Here is a 23,857-nt window from a genome sequence, read left to right as displayed (position 1 = left end):
GCATTTACTCGCGTAATGGACGCATCCCTGCTTTGGCTGTGGAAAGGATGTTTAAGGTGTGCAGGTTTAGGACAAAATTTGTTGACTATGCTCTCGAGCAAGTAAGCAGACTGCGTTTTGTTTTAATTTGAAGGTGATGCACACCTAATCAAGTATTTATTCCAATAGCCTACTTTGTGTCCAGTTTTACCAGTTTTTCTGAATGTTTTGCCCCGGTAATGAAGGGACCGCCAAAATTTTAGTAATTTTTTTAGCAAAAAGGTTTGTTCGTCAAGCAAGTAAACAATGTAACAGCCTGGCTGCTGTCGTAGCCGTTCGATACACAGGCACGCAGAAACGCTCGGAAGAAATGCAAGGAAACACAGACGAAATGGCTACGCATTCTTACATTTCTTTCTTGGTGTGCCTTAGTGCGCAGTGTTTTTTACTGTGCATCAACTGGGGCAGCAATACGTTCTAGCCAACGGGAACACTAACTGTGACATGATGCAGTTGGTGAAAGTGAGCGAGAATGGGAGTGAGAGCGAGCTGGTGCTCGTTTTCCTTCAGCTTTCGAAGCGAGCAGCGCAATTGCGATACACACACAATTAGAATCTCGCTCTGCCGCATGACACTTTACGCAGGCGGTGAGGAAATGGCATCTTACTTTGCGGTGTCCGACAAAGGATAAATAACACCGACCCGCATCTTCTCGAAATTTGCCACCTTTCCTCTAGAGTGTTCAGATTAGGCTGCCACGCCAAGGCAGTTCCAACGCATATTGATTTTGTTTAGTTCGAACTAGAGTTAATTTCGGCGTGTGTTTGCTGTGAGAACATTACTTCAACACATGCTTTGACTATCCGACTAGGCAAATTTTCAGTGACATGCGCAAGTAATAGACGCGTTTCGATTAGCCGCGGCATATGTGCTGTTTTAAGCAAGCGTGATCGAGGAAAGTCGTACTTCATGTAAGACTCGACGTAGCGCTTCAGGTTGCGTGGATTGATCTGCTTCTTGAGTTTCTCGGTGTAGTCGGAGATTAGACGCTCCTTGTTGTCCACCATCTCCAGTTGCTGGAAAGCGAACAGACCGTTAGCAAAAGCCGCTGCAGCGCCAATTTATGATGCACAGTATACAAGCTCAAACAACGGAGAGTTTTAATCCGCGATATCTTTCTTTTTTTAAGCGGCAAACAAGAATACGAAAAAAGTGCTGTTGCAGGCTTTCAAGCAACCACGAACCTAGAAACACAGCAAACTGCAGCTGTGCTTGTTTTTTTTGGTGCTTAGTAAGCAACCATTGGCAGACGCTGCAGAGCCCAACAACTTCGTAATGTCATCTTTGCAAAACTGTAGCCTTGGCAACAACAACAAGGGAAAGCCTTTACGGCAGCGCCCTGCCGGTGTATGAATCCCGCAGAGTGAACGAGAAGCACGCTTTCTTTTTGAGCGGTCCTCAGAACACACCATTCCTTCACTGCCTTTTGAAGTTCGATGCGTAACTAAAGATCAGCTTGACTCTTGAGTTGGGGAAGAAAAAGTGTTCCTCTTGATACTGCTCGAGCCTGTACACGTACTTAAGCTTTAAAAGACAATAACAAAATTGGCGTCGTAGGCGACATTTTTCGAGAAGCGACGACATGGCTAAAATTTTGAAGAAATAACTAAAGCTAACTAATGCAGCGAGTCTCACTTACTACTACTACTGGTGGCTACGGCGGGGGGGGGGGGGGGGGGGGGGGGGTACGCTCGCATTCTGCCACCCTTTTGAACGGGGGCACTGCTTGGAGCGGGTCTCACTTAGTTCATTCGCTCTTACGCGTCTCTTCACGACATTGGACGGGGCGGCGTTGTTGCGTGCGCTGCGTCTAAGACGCTGCTTCGCCAGTGTCAAGTGTGAACGCAGCCACCGCCGGACCAATTCCTCAGTAGTCGGCGCAGAGCAGAATGCTACAGTGATTGTCACAGCTATCCTGAGCTGCAGTAAACACACGCTGCGACGAACGGCGCTTTGATCGAGCGACTGTTGTAGCAAAAAGCGCCTAGTCCACTCAATGGTCGCGTTAGACTGGCGCGTGCCAAAACCTACTGCCAGCGGCATCAAGGACGCCTAAAATGCGATGCAACACTATTCACTAAAGAAAAATAATTCGCAATAAAAATTGAATTTCTTCTTGGTGCTATTTCGGTTTCAGCAGCCAAACAATGGTTGTGACGTGTAAGAAGTGTTTCGGTCACGTGAGGCATGAAAAAAACTGCAATATAATAATTGATACGTAGCTTTAATTCACTGCAACTTAAGCCAACCTGCTTCAAAAGCTGTAATGACAACAAACAACGCATCTGAGATTGTACCGCAGCTTTTCTTTCATCCTTCACGTGACCTAAATGCGTCTACACGTCACAACCATCGTGGGGTTGTTAAAACCGAAACAGAAACAGCGTGAGAGAGGAATTTCAATTACGGATTGTTTAGCGGTCGCAAGCGAATACCACGCGGTGATTCATGTATTCCTATGTTTTGTGCATCTTTACAGAGAAGAAAACATCGAATTAAAATTAAGTGTTCATAGCCTTTTAATGAGCACCTGTTCAGTTCAGTTTATTAGGAAAACTGCGGAATACTTTCTCGGAAAAAAGCCGTTTCTGACGGCTTTACGGGGCCCTGAAACTATCGGCCGCCATCGAGATGCAAGTACCCTCAGAGAGACCTGGAAACTGGGGCCCACGTAACGTTAGCGCACCTTGGTTCTTACTCCGTGGCTCTGTAACTGCACAAAGGCCGCGTGGGCGCGGCCCCACACATTGCTCCCGTACACGGTCTTCTAACACGTTTGCTGTATCCCCGAAACCTGCAGCACTGACGCGGTTTCAGTTGAACAACTTTTTCGACATTGGGCAAGCGGCAGCGCTTGAAAGCAAACTCCCTCGTGTGCTGGATTCACCTATGGACTTATTTCCCACTGGCAGCCAAAAGAATGCATGGAAACGAGTAACAAAGAACTGTGTCGCACATCACGCGAATGACAAGTATTAATAAGTTACTTTTGCTCATAGCTTATAGAGAAGATGAACTATTTGCAACTGCACCTAACACTCTATTCACTGACACTTAGTTTACGGTTCACAAAAAGCTTGCGAACGAAGAGTGGTTAAGTTTTTATTCGTAAAGTAAACTAAGGAACGGCTAATTGTTTGCTGGGAGTGAGCATTGCCATTTCTGTCTCGCTACAAGTTTGAGGTTAAAAAGTTGCCCTGTATTGCTAATTGCGCGCTCGGAGCAGCGCGCGGCCAGCGTAAACTTGGCGGCCAGCTTTTCTTGCGCTTCTTTATTCCAACAATGAGGCTAAGAGCAGTTGAAGAGGAGAGGCTAACTGAAGCATTCCGCAGAATTTTTGTAACCGGAGTATACACGGGGAGTGAACGCTGCCTGCATGTCTCACAGGCCACACTTCATTCGACGAGCGTTGATCATCCGCTAGGAAGAAAAATTGTAAGCGAGACGAACGTGATCGCCCCTACAGATCTGGCTGCCTCTAGTGCAGCCTGAGCCCATCTCCCTAGAGATCTGCACACGTTTTGTGACTGTCGCCCTAGCTGCGTACTGAAGCTGGTTGTGCCAGGAGCACCCACTCCGCAAGATGCTAGCACAGGCAAGACACCACAGCACACGACGACCACTCAGCAGAGTCAAGATGCAACAACAGCTTCATGCAACACAATGGCTGAGAGAGATATGCCACTTGTGACAGTTTTCGCCGATCAATGCAAGCACACCAAGTCCGTCATGAGAGAGACGAAACATGGCATAACACGAAATTATCGGAGCTGTTTTTGCGACAGTCTCGTTCGCCGGACAGAGCGCGCGCCTCAGCACAGAACGGTCACGTACACCCGATCTGCGCCAAAAGCAGAGCAGCCGCACGAAACGCATGCACGACCTCATCCTGTCACCTGTGACCCGTGCCCGAGAACTCTTCCCTACTGCACTTGGCTTGGCTGCGAGGGATCCCGGTCGAAAGCCCCTTTGGATAAGTGTGTTGGGAAGCCTCGAGATGTCTCTGCTAAGGCTGTTTGGATTTTCAAAGCTTGCGAATAGTGGTGCCAGGCCCAGAATGTTTCCAACAGCTCCGGCACTATAAACTAGAATGTGCTCGTTTACAAAGCTCGAAAGCAAATTATCGCCTCATGCGATCGCTGTGCCGTTCGATATCTGTTCACAACGAGCTCTGATCTTGGTGGTATTGCGAGAGAATTAAGAATAACAGGTCGGGACTAAGAGGCTTCACCGCAAAAGCTGTCAGAATTACATTGGCTTTACAAGACTCGTTGTTACGGTAATTATAGAGCTTGCCAAGTCCAGTTGGCGCGAAAGACGGTTTCCTTGACGCCGCTACCAAATTTCGGAGATCGCGAGTAATGGGGAACAAGTGTCTGAGATTTACCTCCTGAAGATCCAGTTGCACGGGGCCACAAGGTGAGCAAGGTTTAAAAAAAAGGGAGAGCACGAAAAGCGAAAAGGGGGGAGGAGGGGAACAAAAGGCAGACAACAGTTAGACGCTCGACAGCAGAGAGTACCCACAAGACAGCACACGCTAGCGACACACACTACCACAGTAGTTTCGCAGTGGGTGCCTCAGTGGCGCTCTTCGAGGTGCGAACACAGGCGCCGCACAAAGAACGCTGGCTTTTCGCCGGGACTTGTCAATACCTTAGTGGTTGGCGACCGCACCTTAACTTGCGAAAAGTGCACGGAACACTGTGCCGGACACCTCTGCCTCAGGAGCTCACTGTGGCTGCTCCAGATCTACGGAATGCTGAGTACGAATATTGACCAAATAATGGCAGATGCGCCCAAGGCGAACCAGGTGTGATGCAGAATCAGGTTATTTTAGGCGATCAATCAGTACGTGTACATATTTAATAAATACAGGAGGAGGTCTCAAAGCCAACGGCTGCACAGGGGACCTCGTGTTACAAACGTGTAAAAAATCATTACATACAAGTACCGGATAAAACTGATCACACTTGAGTAGGAGAAATAATCACATTCTGTAATGAGTGACAAAACGCATAGCTCCCAGTGTGCTCAGACCGGCGCATTACAGCTGGGATGTTATGAACCGACCAGAAGCATGCGAACGCCTCTCTGCCCTGCGTCAATGTGGTAACGTGGGGAAGCGGCCTCCTCAAGGCCGTCTAGTGTAATGCTTACAGGAACGTGACATGCCAGTGTTAGCACCGCTGACTTCTTGGCCTGGTTATCGGCTCTACTTCTTTCCGGGCCACCAGCGTGTCGACGTACAACGCCTTCGCGCGGGCGTCACGCCACTGAGACAACCACTGCCGACGAAGCTGACCATTGGCGAACAGGAGAGATAAAAAGTCTCCTCATCGGTGCAGCAGTGCAAAGACAAGACGTAAGGAAACAAAACAGTTCACACATCCTCGTCAAAGAAAAGTGTGCCCAAACAAACGTCGCATACTCGCATTCTGGTACTCTTGAAAAGCCACGCGGTGTGCTTAACTTGCCAAGGCTGACTTAAGATCAAGTCCTTTATGCATACGCCGGCGGGTTAAGTGCCGTCTGCAGGCGCAATCGACCTCAACTACCTACTTTGTTATCCTTGCACGTAATCGCGAACCTTTACGCGGCTGCGCATATTTTGTCTTAGGAGGAGGGGGCAGCGGCGGGGACACTCTTACCGCTCCGAACTTGTGAAGAACGAGGTACTGCTCAGCAGAGGGGTTCATGCCAACATTCTGGAGCTTCCAGTTCATAATCTGAAAGGAAACCACAGATGTGCGCCTGGAATATGACAAGTGGACGAGCACAATGTCACACATTTTCCCGCCCTCAAAGGACAGCAGGAAAGAGCTCTTTAAGTGACTGCTATTTTCAGAGGAAGCAGCTTTGCGAAAAAAAAAAAATCTGCCAGTAGATAAGTTATCTGTGAACGCATGGACAATGTTCAGCTGGAGAAAACAGCACTCAGGTCCAGAGCAGACAGACGTCGAACTGCTGGTCGGCATACCTTATCCTTGAAATACTCCATCATGCCGACTCCTGTTGATACCAGGTGCATCAGAATGAGTCCCAGCACTCTGGACGCGTGGGCAAGCTAGAAGGTACGGAGAAAAAAGGCAGTGCTTTTTCAATACTCGGACGCAAATAATCAGCAATATTTGCATGTGCGACAGGATCACGCCGTGATGCAAGCAAGTCATTTTGCTGCACCGCATTGGCACGATCTGCACCATGGCGGTGCAGTAGATGAACGGATGGGTCTCAGGCGCATCCCTGGGGACACTGGCGGCGGTTGTCACCAAGATCGGCATTTATTTTTACTTCTCTAACTAATCTAAGCATCCGTAAAGAAGTTCGCCGTTTTTAAGTACAAACTCCATTTATTTTTACGCTATCCCTACTTCGAAACGTCAACTGCCCTGCGCTGAAGCCACCAGTCCTCCAACCGTTTCTTGCTAACGCATACCGCAGATGTATTCAGCTTAGCTTCGTTATTTCCGAACCCCAGGGTCTCTGATATTGCCTACGTCGACATCTGAATGGATACTGCCATGTACTAGCAAATATGCTCAATGGAGATTAGCATATGCGTCGTCATCTTGTTTGGACATTCTTGGTAAAATTTATGATTTTGCCGTGAGCACCTAACGCTAACCTACCGATAGCTCACTAGTTTATTTCTAGTCTTGGCTGGCCCTTACACACAAACCCGCATTCCGAAAAGTAAGCACTGGCACCATACCGCTCTGTGCTTCACACGTAACGTACTCCATAATGCTCTATGCTTCACTGTCGCGGCATCTCTCTTCCCTTTCGTCCTAGTATATACACACTGAAATATTTGTATTCTCCTACCTTGTGTACCTGATGGCCTGCTGTTGTGAGCACCTCATTAGGAGTACCGCTTAGTAACATAAAGCCTGATTTATTTGCGTTAAAGTAAAAGCTTAGAGCGTCTCTCTCGGCTTCAGGTATTTCTACAAGGTACTGTAATTCTTCTTGACTATCAGCTAATACTACAGTATCGCATGTATACGTCGCCCTTGTGGCCGTATTATACGAAAACGCAGATGGCTCTCATTAATGCTCGGCTCCTCCTCACCACGTTTGACGCGGGTGTTCGGACAGGATGCAGCTTTAACCCGTATTGGGCTGTCAGTCACACGAGCATCTATATGCAAGGCTAAAAAAAACTGTCTGCGCCCCTCATTGGTTAGTTAACAGAACGGCCCATTTTGGTTCTGAAAAACTGGGCGTTTCGCCGCTTCCGCAGGCTTCAAGAGACGAAACCTAATCTGCCATACGAGCAAGTCATTAGCTGCACAAGGTAAGGGCACCTTGGTTCCAGGAGGCATTTCCGCCATAATTCAATCGACACCTGCGCGATGGGTATGAGCGACAAAGGAACTCACCCCATCAAAAGCAACGCTCCAGCTGCGTGCCTTTCGATGCGAACAGCGCGCAAGACAAGCAGGAAAGAAGCGGAGAGTCGCCAATTCTAAGCTTTCCATATTGATCGCATGAGGAGCAGAACAGGGGAAGGGTAATGATGGAATTACGAACCGCAGTGTGCAACAACAAACGCGAGAAAACGTTTAGAAAATAATTTGAAGTTTTATGCATTGAGGGCCTCTCTCTTTAATAATGCTTACAGTATAGCTCACATGCCCCTGCATGCTGGCATCTACCTGGGATGCTATCTTTCTCTCCAGGCTCGTACTGGCATGCGTTACACTGGGGCAGCTGGGAATGCACCTCTGTCGCTCCTTAGCCGGACGTGTCGCTTAATAGCCACAGGCGTCAGTTTGGCGTACGTAAGCCTTTCTGCACGACAAAATACTCCGGTGGAGCATTTCTCGAAGAGTCTTCTCAGTGCAGGTTTATTTTACGACCCCTTTGCCTGAAATGCGCGAGCACGCGTGGCCAGTCCAGATAACATGCCGTAGGAAATACAACAGGGATTCGTGCCCCTGTACCACATTTTTTCGTACTGGGGCAAACTTGTGCACATCTGGAACCACTCTGGGCCTTCCCGTTCCTTGCGCTGGCTAAATGTTCCTGCTGATATGTGGCCTTGACCGCGCAGGAGAAACCGGCTGAAATAATCCTGTGTATCTACACGTTTGTCGTACGTAACATGCTTCACTTATGAACCAATCCAAGGCGCAGGCTCGCAGTTCTATTTTCACATCCTTGAAGCGGGCATACTGTATAGCCAGGAGAAGTTCTTTCCTCTCCCTCGGGAGTAATATATTAACTGATATGGTTGATATCTGAAAGCTGCAACAAATTCCCCTGTAGGAAGACCAGGCGTTTCCGGCTTTCTCGTAATCAGGTGATGTCGCGATCGGTGTGATGATACCCATTGATTTCATCGTTTCCTATTCTTCTTCGTCAGTATACAGACAAGAGCGCAAGATATATTTCGCGTCTTTAATAACTTTGGAAGGGCGTCTTTTTTTAAGGAACAATTCTGATATCTCTCCCTTGATGCATCTTAGCTCCTCTTTAAAGAGGTCACAATACTTTATGGATATATGAGGGACAGCCTTCCGCCTCGCACTTCCACTCCGCGGATGGCACGTTCCCGCTCGCTAACCGCGGAGGGGTTCGTGCTCGAGGGAACAAAGGGAGGGACGACAGAGCGTGAACACTCATATGCTATTTATTACACTTGCAAATAATACACAGAGCGGGCCAGCTACCTACAGAACATCAACGAGGCATTCCTCGGAAATAGAAAGCTACGTGAAGGGCTTGCGGCTTCGGAGGTACCAACGGCGAACGTTTGTATGCGCCGACAATGGCGGCCGGGTCTTCCCGTGCGCGCCGCATTCTGGGGCCAAAGCCGTCCCCGAGCATCTGCTGGGGGAGGCAACGAGAGCGAGGGTTTATTGCGCTCGCTTCGCTGCCTGGAACCAGAAGCCCAGCGGCAAGGCACGACGGATCTCCGTGCGCCTGCCGCGAAAGGTGACGACCGCGTGCGGCTACAACCGCTCGTGCCGCTGGCCGGATCACGAAGAGACTCACGCTCTGAGTGGTTCCGCGGAGTTCCGCGTAGCCATCGAGGTGGCACTCCCGTCGCTGCCTCCGCTTCCCCCATGAGGGAGATTTGCTCATCGCCCAGCCGGTGCTGTCCTGACGCACGGTGATGATGACGATCGGCCGCGTAGGATAAAACAAGCTTTCCACAACTTGCGCAAAACGTTGTTCATCACGTCCACCGTTTCTGCACCAGACACGCCATGCGTTGATAAGAGCTTGTAGCATGAGAAGAGTGCATTTCAGTCCAAACGAAGATGTTCGAGTCACTGCCGAGTGGCGGAACCCCTTGCTCAGTGACGGACTGTCGGGGGCAAAGGTCTTCAGGACGCGTCAACGGGAACAGAAACTGATAGCTCTGTGATTAGGCGAGGACTGAAGACCATACTTGTCGAGGCGAAAGTCGGACTCGCGTGATGTTATGTGTGCTAGTGATAGCAGGTGATCGCTAACAGACATGGCAGCTGTTGGCCAAACTCGCTTGTCGCGCGTCCTGGAGAATTTTGTCCCCCACAGTAGAAAGGCAAGACGGGTGTCTGTCCGTTGTGGTGAACATCAACGTGGATCACACCTGCGGGCCGCACAAGGGCACCTGTGTAGGTTCGTTATTTGTGTCTTGAGATGCGGAAATAGCTCACGTCGCTGCTTTCTTTACACCACGAAGACTGCAGCTTCCGTGTCTAACTCCACGCTTAGCGAGGTTGCGTTGCTCACGACACGGGCCAGTATTGGCTTCTGGGTCGAACAGCTGACGCCATTCAGAGGCACATCTCTCTCCTCGGAAACAACTTTCATGCCCTTCTTACATCGGTTTGAAGGCCAGGAATTTTGGTGGAAATGGCATACGCGCTGAATATGCTACTGTGCTAGAGTGAAGCGCATCGCAAGAAAACCTCCGATGTCAGCCTTGCTCCCGTGCACTCCCTCGCAGAAGTCTGTCTCTGCCCAGGGTTCTTCTCGGCGTGAATCTTGCGCGCGTCAGAAACAAAACATGCAGAGCTGTGCACTACTTTTGCGCTTTTCGTGGCAGCTTCCATGGTTGAGGCTCGCACGACAGCTTTCTGAAACGTCAACTCTTTTATCTTCCATGAAAATAACTCTTTAGATGTCAACTCTCTGCAAGCTACATACGAACCTGTCTTTCAGAGCCTGACCCGAAAATTCTCCGAAGTCGTATAACTGAGAAAGTCTTCGCATTTTGGCGAAGAACTCGCCTATAGACTCAGTTTCAAGCTGTGAACGACGATAAAACTTGGCTCGCTCACCAATTACGGACGGCTTAAGTGGCAAATGTTCTCCAAGTAACCTCCGCAGTTCGTCAAAACTCTTGCTTGACGGAGGACTGGGTGCGTTCAGGGGCCTGAGCAGGTCTTGCGCCCGATAAAGCTCAAGAATGCGCGAACTTTGTCGTCTTCTGGCACCTTGTTGAAACGAGACTAGCCATTCGCCGTATGAAGCCCAGTCAGTGGCAGCTCTATTCCTGGACGTCCCGCAGTGAGAACCAGGGAGAACGAAGTCACTTATTACTGCTTCATGCAGGACTCGCCTGTTGTTATGCGAAGAAGACGCACCCCCCGGTAGGAACTGATGAGCAGAGTACAAAAGCCCACAGAACGCGCGATCGCCTCGGTGTCGCATCGCAGTCTGTTTGCGGCCGACGCATTTAACGCAAAGAGCACTGTCAAATACCACAGATGAAGCACCCTTGTAGGAACTTCCGCCAGGGAGATTCGCTGCAGCTTTCAAACTATGCAAACTATACACGGCGGCGTACCGCACGAAGACTCATCCAACATGCAATGCTCGAGAAAAGTCCGGAAACACTGTATGCTGTCATTTTGGGCCCTTTGCAGGCTCCGGGAATATTATCAGGCAGGGCTATCATGCCACACTCTCGACTGGCGAAAAGATAAGAAGCCAACGTTTGTCGTTTCTTTCCAATGAAATGAACAGAAACGAAGGAAAGGCTGGTGGGGTCCACCATGCATCGACGTACCGCAAACCGGACAAGAATGTTGGCTCCTGCTCCCTCTCCGAATCCGACTACCAGGTTGATCCTGGAAAAGAAGCGTTCAGTTGCAGGTGCGTGGAGCCACCGGCGTAATCTAGACAGACACACATTTCTGCGTATAGCAGCACAGAAACTTTAAAACACGTGTGGCTGCTTGTGTGTTGCGTCTGCGAGCTGACAGAAAGATACGCGTACCACCAATTATCTTGTCCATTAAGCTGCATTTGTTTATTAGGCGTTCGAGAGCTTGTCTCAAGGCTGGTTCACATGCAAGCGATTGAGCGGCGCGTCTAAGCGAAAATTTCCAACCTGTTGGAACCTCGCTGTCTCCACCGCGACGACTCAAAACAGGTTTTTGCGCTGCGGCTGCAGGATTCGCTAGCGTTCTCGCTTGCATGTGAAACAGGCTTCAGCCGCAAAACTACGGGGCTGATCGTGAGCAACGCTGGCACATAAGTCGCTTCTGCTCAGAGGGAAAGCTATCGCTTGCGACGACCTCACAAGGCCTTCGCGGCACCTCTGGCGACGTAGCTTCCTTCTCTCTCGCCGAGAAAGCCCTGCGAAGCTTCGCTCCGGATGCTCTGCAGTCTTCTTCGGCAGCAGGCGCCTTCCCGCTGCAGGCCGGCGGAACTGGGGAGCAATGTTAATCCCGTATGTGCTGCCGCCACTCTGTTCTTACGACTGGGCGCCGCATACGCACGCTCATTTCGATCCGCACTACTTGGATAATGGGTCTAGAATAGAGCAACTGCGGCATTTGCACCACGAAGCTCAAAAGTGAAGGCTTCCCATTTTTTTATACTACGTTTTCTTTGGAGGCTTGTCACTACGATGCAGGAAAAACAAGTGACAACCCATCTTTTTTCTCTTAGCGGTGGCCATCTAGAGCAAATAACTCTAACTGGCGCTTTTACGTTTTGTGCATTGAAGTTGAAGTTTTACTGACAGAGCGAAAATAAATATAGAGTTGAGCATGATGTCGAATTTCGAGGCGCCATAAATCGGATAGAGGCACAAGATCGGTACAGAAGAGCCAGCGCTTCCAGAAATGCTACTGAAAGCTTGAAATGCGACAAAAAGGTCGCCTGAGCAGAGTGTTCAAATCGGAACGTTTTCTGCACGAGGTAACTAGCTAAGAATGAAAAGAAGGACCCAGTTTACGGCTCCAGTGGCCAGCCATTCCGTGAATAAAGTTTGCAAGAGTATAAATTTATGTCAGGCGTTTTCATTTGCAGCACACAGTTCTCGGCATACTAGTGGAAATCGAACACACTAAAACACAGCTGGACAAATGCACCGAGCGAAGCGAAACACTGGTGCGACCGAGCGCCTATAGTTTCCTGGGCGGAGAAAACAGACGCACAGGCCACTTCTACAACTAGGCGGAGCGCATGTCGCGTCTCCTCCCAGATTCCTCTTGGTAAAAAAAACAGCACATTTTAACCTGCGACACACCACTTTGTTTCATTTGTCGGAGAAAGGCCTGTGAGTACCGCCGCATTACCGACACGCACTCTGTAGATGCCCCAGACGAGGCACTGGAAAAAGAGCGCCTTTTTCCTTGGTCGCCAGACGAATGCGAGCCCCAAGCGGCGAGAAATTGTTGGCTCTTCAGCCACCGGTGACGATACCATAGAGACACCGCAGGAAGATGGGGGGAAAAAGGTTGATACGTACTTGAGGTGGTCCAGGACCGATATGAGGTCTTCACCCATCATTTGAATGGTTGGAAAGTTGAACCTGAAAAAAGGCAGGTAAGCGGAAAGGACTAACGCTTTCTTAAACTCGGTGAGAGTGACTGAGTGATGCCCTCGCCACAAGGCATCGTAGAGCGACGCCTGACACAGAATCGGTTTTAGACTACCAAAATTTCAGCATGCGAGTAATGCAACATTCCTGTCCACAAGTTCAACATTCTTGCCATAGTCTGGCCTAGAGCGTCTACAATGGAGTCGTAAGAAATACTTTTTGTCTGCCATAGATATTCTTATCACTGCAGCTCGAACGAAGGATGATTTGGTTCTTACTGCACATCGTGTGTGCCTGTCTTGAGGCACATGGTGAGCGGCTCACCATTTTCTGGCAGGAAAAGCAACTTTGCAAGAAGCGACAAACGCCGTCTTATTTGGAGTTCATATGACAGTGCGTGCAAGGCCTCGTGCTGAGTGGCTGACTAAAAACGAGACAGCCTCATTCTCTCTATTACCAAACTGGATTCGCCACTATAACTAAACTCTCGCAGTCATCCAGACGTGTTGTCGTCTGACGCCGTTATGGTGCGGGAAGAACAGGCAGAAAATCCCGGAGATGGTGACATCTGGTGGCGGATCTCCGGGTGTCCGCCTTTGTTAATGAATTGCACAAGTCGACTTTACTGCAGTTACGAATAAAAGTATATTTTTCTACTCCAATTTTAAGTCGGCAGTCAAATGCTTACAGCCGAAATCGCAAGAGCGCCGTGCACTCGTGTCCTACGGTCGCCGCGATGTGCATAGGTCGTAAATGTGGGTGAGCGGGCTTGCTGTATGACTACCGCGACGTGGGCCGTAATTGCGACGCCGATTGGCACAATTAGCGCTGTCTGCAGGTACAGATGCTGCATGCCACGCCCGCGTCATAGCGTTCATGGTATCGCGGACAACTTTACTAAGCTGAGGCTCCCGAAGACAGGTTCAGCCCCTTTTCTGGACGAGCAGGTCACTGTGAGACCGACGTAGCGGCGAGCGCTTACTCCGCAGCTCAGGCCGCATTCCATCTTGTTCGTTCCCAGTCGGTGGTGGCGACCCCCCCAGTTTGGAGCTTTGTACTTACTCGGGGTGAATACTCACTGCGGTGTTATGGACAACATGGGCACGCCCCGTACTGCGAACTGAACTTTCCTTTTCTCTTCTTATTGGCCTGCCTTATTCCTCTCCACATGTGTAGGGTGTGGCCAACCGGGCAGTGCCTCGTTAACCTACCTTCCTTCGCATTCCTCGGTCTTTTTCTATGTGCCTAAATGGGAACACGTGGCCCTGGCTGGTGCACTATTTCTAATGGCGTGTTCTGGACAGAACAGAGCTTTTGCAGACCAGTCCGTTGCTCGGTATATACTACACCGCCGATTACACTGAAGGCCGTGTCTGTTCACATTCATTTGCTGTTACTGCCAAACCTCCGCTGGTGTGCCGACGTGACCACGTGTCATTGAGAATGTCGCGGTCGCAACCCTGAAATGCGACTGCCGCTGACAAAGCGCACTTGCCAAGAGGATTAAGCGCCGTCAGGCTAGTCATCTTGCAGCTTAGCACGTGTGGCCCACGGCCCCAGAGCTCAACTCACTCGCTGGGGAGCTCTGTGGCATTGTCCTCCTGGCCCGGAACGTCTACGTGGATGAAGACGGACCGCTGCTTGATCTCGGCCATGCACGGGTGGTCCACAAAGTCCTGGAAGGATGAGTCTGCAAGCACAGACTCTATTGTCAGGTGCTCGTTTTTGCCCCAAAAACATCAACAAATGCGAAAGTGCTCTCTTTCCGCATGATCAACTTAAAATTACACTACACTGAGTATCAGCGCTGATAGCTGGAAAATATTTTTTTATTCGCGAGAACACGACACGGGCACTCCTAAACGTAAGAGAAGTAACTCTTTCGGCGCATTCTCCTTTCTAATAAGGGCTCTCTGGGCATCGTCATACTGCCCGCTGGGCTGTTGCGTGCACCAGACGCAAGCACGGTGGAATATCTCTCGCCGGATGCAAATGCCACAGATTATCTTGGCAATCAAGGGAAGCCACAGGGTCGTTAAATAGTTCGGCCGGCTGGCGTATTGCTCTCTCCGCGGCAGCTTCACTTCGTCACTGGAAATTCTGGCGACATCTGTGTAAGCTTCTTGTAACAAGCCGTGCCAAGCAAATGTGTTGTGATCAAGAAAACCATTTTTGCCTTGACCCTCTGACTTAAAGTTGGCAGTTGTGTTAGAAATATGTTTTAAATAAAGAATATCGACAGTATACTACGTTCTAAGAGAGAGCTAATGACAGCATGCGGGGACTACATTGCGCTGCGTACGGATCGAGGGCGTGTTAGGCTCGGTAGCTTTCGCTCTACAGCCAGAACAGGTTGTCGCGCAGTTGACGCACCGCAGTATAAACGACTCAGACAGTAAAACGTTCTTGCGGGATAATTGGCGCGTGTCCAGGGAAGTTAGCTCCGCACGAACGGGACGAGGAACGAGAACACCACAACACGGTGCTGCAATTTTTCCAATTTCCCTGCTTATATAGTTTGCTCATGTGAATAGAGAAGTTTTCGCCCCGTTCACTTCCCTGCATCGCTGAGTGGGCGCCGTTAGGTGGCATGACTTACGGTTGTTCCCAATGTCATGGACGGTCAGGAATACTGCTTTCTTTTCCAGGTTGTCCAGGTCGCCCTGCAAAAATGAAACAAGCGGTCCAACGCAAACCTTCGGATATTCGAATATTTAAATTAGAGCTTTTGTGGAGGCTAATCTAACGCAGAGAGGAAGATGAAGCTCGGTCTTAGCATTTTTTTTTGGGGGGGGGGGGGGGGGGGGGGGGGAGGGGGGAAGACATAGGACCGCAAAAAATTAACACGAACGTAGTGAGGGAACGGGACGAGCGCTGTACCATCAACGTGATTTACTGGACGAACAACATTTATATACCAACTCCTTTGCCCATGGACCAAGGCGCGGACCGCTAACATCTACATGTTTATAGATGCGCATCAAGAAAAGCAGTTCATTCCGGCGAAGAACCACTGACGCATCCCTAGTGCAATCATCTCCACGTATCTTGATATAAAAGTCTTCTACAAGTTCACGTCCTGTTTTGTCAGGGCTTTTCATTAACACTTCACGATCCGATAGGCGAGGCTCGCAGGCCACAAAATTCTTCAGTAACCAGGCTTGTCAGGATGGGGACCTTTTTTTTTTTTTTCTAATGAACGCTTGTCTTCACGCAGGCGTTCATTGAGACGTCGTCCGATTTGTCCAACCTAGACCTTGCCACTCGTATGCGGGAACTCATTTACTACTCCTTTTTTGGAGTCCACGCGGGGCGCTTGGTGTCTTACGGCACACGCTTGCACTTTTATTCTTCTAGAAATAAGGAGAGTTGAGCTAGTTGGTGCATGACAGGATTGAACAGCGCACACAGGACGAGGACACAGAGAAGAAGCGACAAGACACGAGCGCTGACTATCAACTGAATGGTTTATTGGAGTAACATGTACATGTACGAAATAACAATCTGACAATCAAGTGCGCATGTTTCGCAGATAAGGTCACTGTCATCAGGCAGCGTTGTCCAGATAAGCGATTCCGCGGGGATGAAGGATGACCGACGGGGTGCTTACGCACGTATCAGAATTCTTGTGAATGAGGTGGGCTTCTTTTTATTCTCTAGTTGATTTTTCTCTGTGCTTGTACGAAGCTGAAGCATTATTGAACAAAGGCATGCAAGGAGAGTGTGAAGGGGGCTTGTGGCTGCATCCCTTATGGTGTAGTGCTAGGTTCGAGGAGGGCGCTTTTACTAAGAAGTTTTCATGTCCACGTAGCCTAATGTTGAGACACCTTCCTGTTTTACCGATATAACCGAATATATCGGTCAAACAGGCGTCAAGAAGATTTCATACTTATTTTCAGGATAAGCGGTCCCCTTTCCTTTTTTTTTTTACCACACTCTCACTCTCAAGTCCGCAGGCGCTCCAGACGTGTGCTTGGAGGTATTAAATCAGAACAAAAGTTCATTTCCAAAGCAGCCTAAGAGAAAAAAAGTAGGCGCAGCACTGCCTTGTAGGGCAGCAAAAGTTGATTATGTCAACTAAGCATGAGTGCAGCGGACGACACAACTGTTCCTGTTTCTATTAGCGCATATCTCTCGTCACGGTTAAATGAGAGTTATAGCCCAGCGTTTGTCTCCTTTCTGCGCCCAGATTATTGGGGCTTCAGTTCCCTCTTTTCATACTAGTGCAACCACGCATTTATTGCACACTTCACGGCGTCTTTTCTTAAACGCAGAAGCACCAACCCTATAAAGGCCACGGCACTGTTCAGAAAAACTTCTCAATCAGCCACAACCTGTGTCGAAGGTCGACTTTAGAATATTAATGAAACACTTGTTTGCGCACGCTTACTTTCAGAAACTAATAAATTACTTTCGGATCATATTTAAAAAAAAATGAAATGACGAATGTACCATGACTTCAAATCAGGTGACAGCCCATTACTATCCAAAATGTTGCATACTTGAAGGAGCGCCTTGTGCCAGTAAATTTTCTTCCAGGCAGTCTAATTCTCCCTACCATTCCAGAAGTAATGCTGCATTGTATGTATGGAGCATCTCCAGGTACTCTCAAAAATAATACGCATCCCCCCCCCCCCCCCCCCCTCTTCCAAAGCGCACGCAATGCAGCGAACTGGTGGTTGAGGAAAAGCTCTAGGACTCATTTCTGCGCTCTGCAGATATTGTGGACATAATTCCCCGTACTTGCGCGCCACGCTCAATGAGACGTCGAGAAAGGGTTCCTGTTTGCTTGCCGCGTCTCAAGCTTCACCGCGAGCGACTAGCCTGCGCCACTGGCGAGTCGCAAGGCCGGCATATCTGGCACCACACTGGCGGACATACTTCAAGACGGATGCCAGAGCATATCGCAGCAAAAATGGCGATCTCGCACCTGTGAGGCTCCACACGCCACCTTGCAGTAGCGGTATACCCTTCCCCTCACCATCACATGTTCTCGGCGTCTCGTCAGGGTCGTCTTCGAGCCTCCCGCTTCAAATTCAGCAGGTTCCTGCCCATTGTGCTTTAACTGTAACCCAGCGTTCAATAATCAAAATTACTGGTAGTCGAATTTATGGACATTTCTTCTTTAGCCTATCGCCTGAATAAAAATTGCAAACAAAAAACAAAAACCATATGACTGTGAAGTGGTCTTTGTTGCACTATTTACGTGTTTCACAGAAAAACACGTTTTACAGAAGAAGACATCATCTGAGAGGTTATTCGTAAGCACAGCCAAAATTAAAGATGAGAAGGAACAAGGGAGCCTAAATGAAGCAAATTGACGCAAATATAACACCGACAGGGCGTTCTACGAAATTATAGTGAACTCGCGAATACACTAGGAAAATTTGCCACGCATGACATGTTTTCCGTTATTGAGGACAAAGCAAATGCTCTATATCAACCACTCATCAATAAACATTCATTTGGCACATTCAATACCTTTGGAGGTACTGGGTTGGACAACCTAACCTGCAATGACGGAGTATCAAAAGGGGCTCTGTGCAGCCACGAGAACACGACGCAACAACGAGGCGAAGCGCTTCTCCGCTCTCTTGCCGGTGATACCGACAGTTGCCCAATTATGTTCTGGTAGCTGCATAACGCGAATGGCGGACAAATGGCGCCGCTGCGCCATTTCAGGTTTGGTTGTACAACCTTGTGCCAGCACTTTGGAAGCGAAAAGCTTCACTAGGCTAGTGAACACCGAGGCTAGCGTGGGCCCCGTCGTCAGAAAAAGCCACAGGTGAGCATGCGCGAACTGCGTGACGTCACGGTGGACACCCGAACCACGCCGTAAGGGAAGGAAAATGAAAAGAAAATTGGTTTTAAGGAAAGGAAACGACGCCTGTCTCTCTCATATCTCGTTGGATACCTTGAACCGCTCCGCAAGGGCCTTAAGGAAAAAGAAATGAAATGAAAATTGGTTTTAAGGAAAGGAAATGCCTGTCTCTCATATCTCGGTGCAAACCCGAAAGGATTGACATCACACGCTGCACAAATAAAAAAATAAATAAAAGACAAGCAGCGCGTGAGGACCCTCTCATATCTCGGTGGACACCCGAACCGCGCCGTAAGGAAAGGAAAATGAAAAGAGAATTGGTTTTAAGGAAAGGAAACGACTCCTGCCTCTCTCATATCTCGGTGGATACCCGAACCGCGCCGTAAGGGCCTTAAGGAAAATGAAATGAAATGAAAATTGCTTTTAAGGAAATCAAATGCCTGTCGCTCATATCTTGGTGTACACCCGAGAGGAATGCACGCCACAGTACATGTCTCTAAAGCAACCTTCTAAGACAGCACCGTATTCACTACACGCGCGGCTCCTCCTCCGCCTTGCCGCAGCTTTTCGCTTCGAGATATCCAGGCTTAACCTTAGCTAAGCCACAGCCAATTTTTTTAGGTGTCATAGCTCAAAAGGGTTGAAAATTGGGCGAGTTAGTACGAATTCATACTGGTGTGGCACCACAGGGACAGGGACAGAGACAGAGTGCCAACAACACAAGTGCTCACTAACAACTGACAAAATTTATTGAAACCACAGAAAATATATAGACAAAACCAATGGTTACATGCACAGTCATAACACGGTTACAAAGGTTACAGGGAAGAACACGTTAAATCACGACGAATCTACCTGTTATCATGGTTTAGTGTTCTTTGAAGATAATCAACCTCGGCGTCAAGCAGCAGCAAGAATGGCAAACTAACGCATACAGTTTTGTCAGTTGTTAGTGAGCACTTGTGTTGTCACTCTGTCTCTGTCCGTGTCCCTGTGGTGCCACACCAGTATGAATGTCATAGCTCCTCTTTGATGTTTCCCTGTGCCCTGACGCGACCAGAAACTGTTCCAAACGACGTTTTTGTTTGTGAAAGCTGTACAAAGGCGTTAAAAACTCTACACAAATGTTCAGCTTGACTATGATGAGTTTTTCAGAGGAGCCATTTTTTGTCAGTTCGAAGGTGGTTTTGTTTTTTTGAGTAAAGTCTGCTACATTTTTTGCTTTATATACAACGCAGAATTGTTGAATTAATGTGCTGCACCAAAATTGTCAATGATCAAGGAGAATTTTTTTATGCAGGCAGAAATATAAATTTGTGCTGTACAAGTGGAATGCAAACGAAAATGGCGGCACTCTATAACTCTTGTTACCCACGACGCTCACTTAAAAAAGAAAACTACGCCATTTATTTCACGACAAGGTCGACTTTTTATGCGGGTCCCTTTATACTGTCTCAGATAAAAATTTATTTCAAACGAAAAGTATTCGTTTCAAAGACAGCGCTCCTAATCTGAACACTCCCCGTGCTTAAAAAGCGGGCATTAGGAGCCATTACATCGCAAACGCAGCGGGAGACCTTCGCCCTGCTCTCACTTAATCGTGAATTTCGCAGCTAAAACAGGTGTTAGCGGCGCGTACGCTGGGCCAGGCCTTTGACACGCGAGCAAGGACAGCGCCGAGGGCTCCGCCCGCTGGGCAAACCCGATCGGGAAGCCAGGTGTAGCGTCCGGCCGGCAATCAATTGATGTTGACGTCTGTTCGGGTCGGCGCAGCCCTCAATTATGCACCAGTCCCAGCTGGCCCCGTTCTGATCCTTTGCGCGCCTGCCTCTTCTTCTGCACCCGGCGTCTGCGCGCGCACGTTTTCACTCGTGCCGCACAAGCAGCGCCGTGCTGGCGAGCGCAGCCGAGCAAATTGGTCGAGTGAAGTGAACGGCGGCCACTAACAACCACATGCGCACCAACTCGCCCCTCAGGCCGTTTTTCTGAAATTGGTAGAGGGTTTGAACGCAGTTAAACTGAGTAGGCGTGCGAAAGCATGTGTTTAGCCTGGTTGCTCATGCATTTGCTCTATTGGATTGTTGGCTTGCCTGGCGGCGACACTAGACCCAGGTTAAGCTCTGATCGAGGTTAAGCTCATCCGATCTGTTCGCGCCGCATGTATGGAAGACGACTATGTGCAATGCAAAGCGCGTGAGTGTGCGTTGCAGTTGAACACGAGGCGTGACCGGCCACGGCGATAGCGTGGGTTTCTGGATGAGAAACCATCTCGTCGGGCACTAAGTGATGAAAGGCAGACTGCTCCTGCTAAGGAAATATGAAAAAAAAAGTCAATATGGAGATTGCACGTGCAGCGACGCTCCTGCTATTCCTGATGCTTTCTTTGACTATTATCGGAAGCTCTGCGGGGGGTTGTGGGGACAAAAAAGGGAAGATCCGATTATAGTTGCTTACTCGAAGCCTTTGCTCGACTCGACGATGAGCAGCGTGCCCTAGTGGACGAGCCTATCACTTTGGACGAAATTAATTCTGCCATTTCTGACCTGCCGGGTCAGGAATCTCCTGGCCCAGATGGTATTACTAGCGAGTCCTATAAATAATTTTTTCCTCGCCTTGCGCCTGTTTTGATGGAGGTTTTCGAATAATCTGATGATTATGGTTTTTTGCCTCCCACTTTCTATTCCGGGCGAACTAATTAATTCCAAAAAGCACAGATACAAATCGGTTGAAAACAGCTGGAGGATATCGTCGAATTTCCCTCTGTAATGTAGGACAAACTTTTTACAAAGGTTCTTTGTAATCGTCTGCAGCTAGTGGCCGCTGACTTAATATGCTCGCATTAGGTTTGCGGTATCAGAGGCCGCAGCATCCAAACCCCTATTCATATTGCACGTTCGCTATTGGAGACAGTATCAGATGAGACCGGCCAAGTATCTCGCATCAGATTGACCTTGCAGAGGCATTTGAGAAACTTCGTCACGATTTCTTGTTTGCTGTCTTAGAGCATGCGAGTTCATGAAGCTAATATTTGCTGTCACAGCAACTGGGGGTCTAGTCATTTGCAAAAGTTGCCTTAGCATATAGACAGACACGTTGCGTTAATGAATGTTGCGCCTTGGTTTCGGTTGACAGTTGGTCCGAAATAATAGCGAATCTCCACATCCAGGTTTTTTTTTTTTTTTTTGAGCGGAAACGCATGTGAAGGGCGGTGACTATTTTGTTTTTTCTACTGGTGCGCTTTGACTGTAGACAAAGCGAACATACCAACCGCTTCAGGGGCGTGGAACCGGCATGGCGGAAGCGGTGCCGTTCATGTTTTTCTTGCTGCTTTTGCAGGCACATTGCACCTCTGCTTTGAGGCAGTGTTTCTGCAGTGGTGTGGCATGCGCATTACCTTCACCGTCACCCTTTTGGAATGGGATATGCGTGGACAGATAGTTGAGCGGAACATCGTCAGCTCCTGACGAGGACGATTCAACAGACATCGACGCTGACTTCGACAGATGTCCCGGAACGGTCTATGAACACTGGTGCAGTGATCGCCTTATCGACAGCTTACAAATACCTGTATCTGTCAGTAGCACAGAGGGGCGTGGAACCGGCATGGCGGAAGCGGTGCCGTTTGTTTTTCTTGCTGCTTTTGCAGGTTAGTAATTTAAACTTGTATTCTTCTCGCATGCATTTTGTTTTGCCGGTTCCACCTCAAGTGTTATTTTCCTGCATTAGAACAAACAATTCGGGACATCGCTTTCGATTGCTGCATAGTGTTTAATTTTATCTGTTGCTGTTGCTTCTATGTGGCGACGTCGAGCTTAATCCTGTCCGCAAACCATAGAAACTTTGAAGAAGCTCTTAGATGGCCAGGGTATGATTAAGGCCAAGCTGAATGCAATTGAACTGTCGCAAGTTGAAAGTAAACGTGTAATGCATGATCTCAGCAGCCCGTATCGCGTCAACAGAATCAAGAATATCAAGTCTTGACCAGATGAACTCCGCAGTTGAAAAATGCGAGATACGATGTAAAGAACAGCAGCGGATGCAGGGTTCAGTAATGGCGAAGGTTGACCGTTTGGACAAGCAGAGGAGGCGTTGCAATTTGAGTTTTTTTTTTTTTGGCGTAGAGGGCACGAAATCCATTGAGTCGAATGAGGATTCTGAGGAATGTGTAACTGATGTGCGCAAATCCAAATTAGGAATACAATCAGTAAAAATTGAAAATGCTCACAGACTGGGCAAATTCAAGTCTGACAGCAACCGTTCTTTAAAACTGAGTTTGGCCTCCTTCACTGGGAAGCAAAAGGTTTTAAAGAGCGCTTATAAACTAAAAGGTAGCAGTGTCAGCATCTCGGAGGGCTTTTCTGAGGAAGTACGCAAAAAAAGAAAGCACCTATGGAAGTTTGCGAAATCTCAAGAACAGAGTGGTGACAAAATCAGTCTCAGGTACGACACTCTCGTTATAAACGGCGAAAAGTACTTGTATGATGTTAATTCAAGTGAGGTGGTACCGGTACCAGAGATCAGCACTGGTTCAACGAATGAGGTAGTACTGGTCACATGACAAAATCGGAGTAATGCAACAGTGATTTCCTTTCTTGTAATTAACTGCCACAGCGTTAAAAACAAGTTTGATGAATTCGCAACACTAGTTGATATAATTAAGCCGTCCGTCATTCTTGGTACTGAATCATGGTTAGCAGATGAAGTTGCTAATAGTGAAGTATTTCAAGACTGCTTTAAATGTTACAGAAAGGACAGAAACTTGCATGAAGGCGGTGTATTTATTCTTGTTGATAATAGAATTTATTCTTACCAGATAAATGCAAATGCCGATGAAGGTGAAGCTGTGTGGTGCAGAGTGACACGTAATAATAACAATGTTCTTACTGTACGCTCTTTCTACCGCCCGCCTGATTCATCCGTTGATGCGCTTACGCAGTTGGCAGCGGCAGTTGACGCAGTGCAAACAGACTTCATGGTTACTGGAGGTGATTTCAGTTCGCCTAGTATTGATTGGAGCCATCAACCTTATTTTCTGTCTTTTACGGGTCGGTCCAGCCAAGAACTGGTTAATATGGTTGATTTTTTTGCATTGCGCCAAACTGTACTGGGGCCGACACGTGAAAATCATATCCTAGATTTGTTTTTCACGAATCGACCTGAACTTGCCCGCTGTACTCAGGTACCGCCTGGTATAAGGGATCACAGTGCTGTGCTTTGCGAGATGA

General features: G+C 48.5%; 1 protein-coding gene across 7 annotated transcripts in view; it reads right to left on the bottom strand.

Annotated features, from left to right (window-relative positions):
• LOC149349410 (uncharacterized protein ZK1073.1) overlaps positions 1–23,857 on the bottom strand; it is a 143,638-nt gene that overhangs the window by 4,694 nt on the left and 115,087 nt on the right. For 6 of the 7 annotated variants that reach the window (XM_089578318.1, XM_089578321.1, XM_089578320.1 and 3 more), the window contains 7 exons: positions 15,411–15,474; positions 14,384–14,501; positions 12,740–12,802; positions 11,048–11,108; positions 6,017–6,103; positions 5,687–5,765; positions 946–1,057 (listed from right to left, as the gene is read on the bottom strand). In XM_089578318.1, the coding sequence (XP_089434444.1) occupies positions 946–1,057; positions 5,687–5,765; positions 6,017–6,103; positions 11,048–11,108; positions 12,740–12,802; positions 14,384–14,501; positions 15,411–15,474 (584 nt within the window). The remainder of the gene's footprint in view (positions 1–945; positions 1,058–5,686; positions 5,766–6,016; positions 6,104–11,047; positions 11,109–12,739; positions 12,803–14,383; positions 14,502–15,410; positions 15,475–23,857) is intronic. The other variant, XM_089578317.1, reaches the window with a different exon arrangement.

Source organism: Amblyomma mixtum, chromosome 3, assembly GCF_055824585.1.
Source record: "Amblyomma mixtum isolate Tamu chromosome 3, ASM5582458v1, whole genome shotgun sequence".
Classification (NCBI taxonomy): Eukaryota; Metazoa; Arthropoda; class Arachnida; order Ixodida; family Ixodidae; genus Amblyomma; species Amblyomma mixtum.
This window is presented reverse-complemented; position numbering and strand designations above follow the sequence as displayed.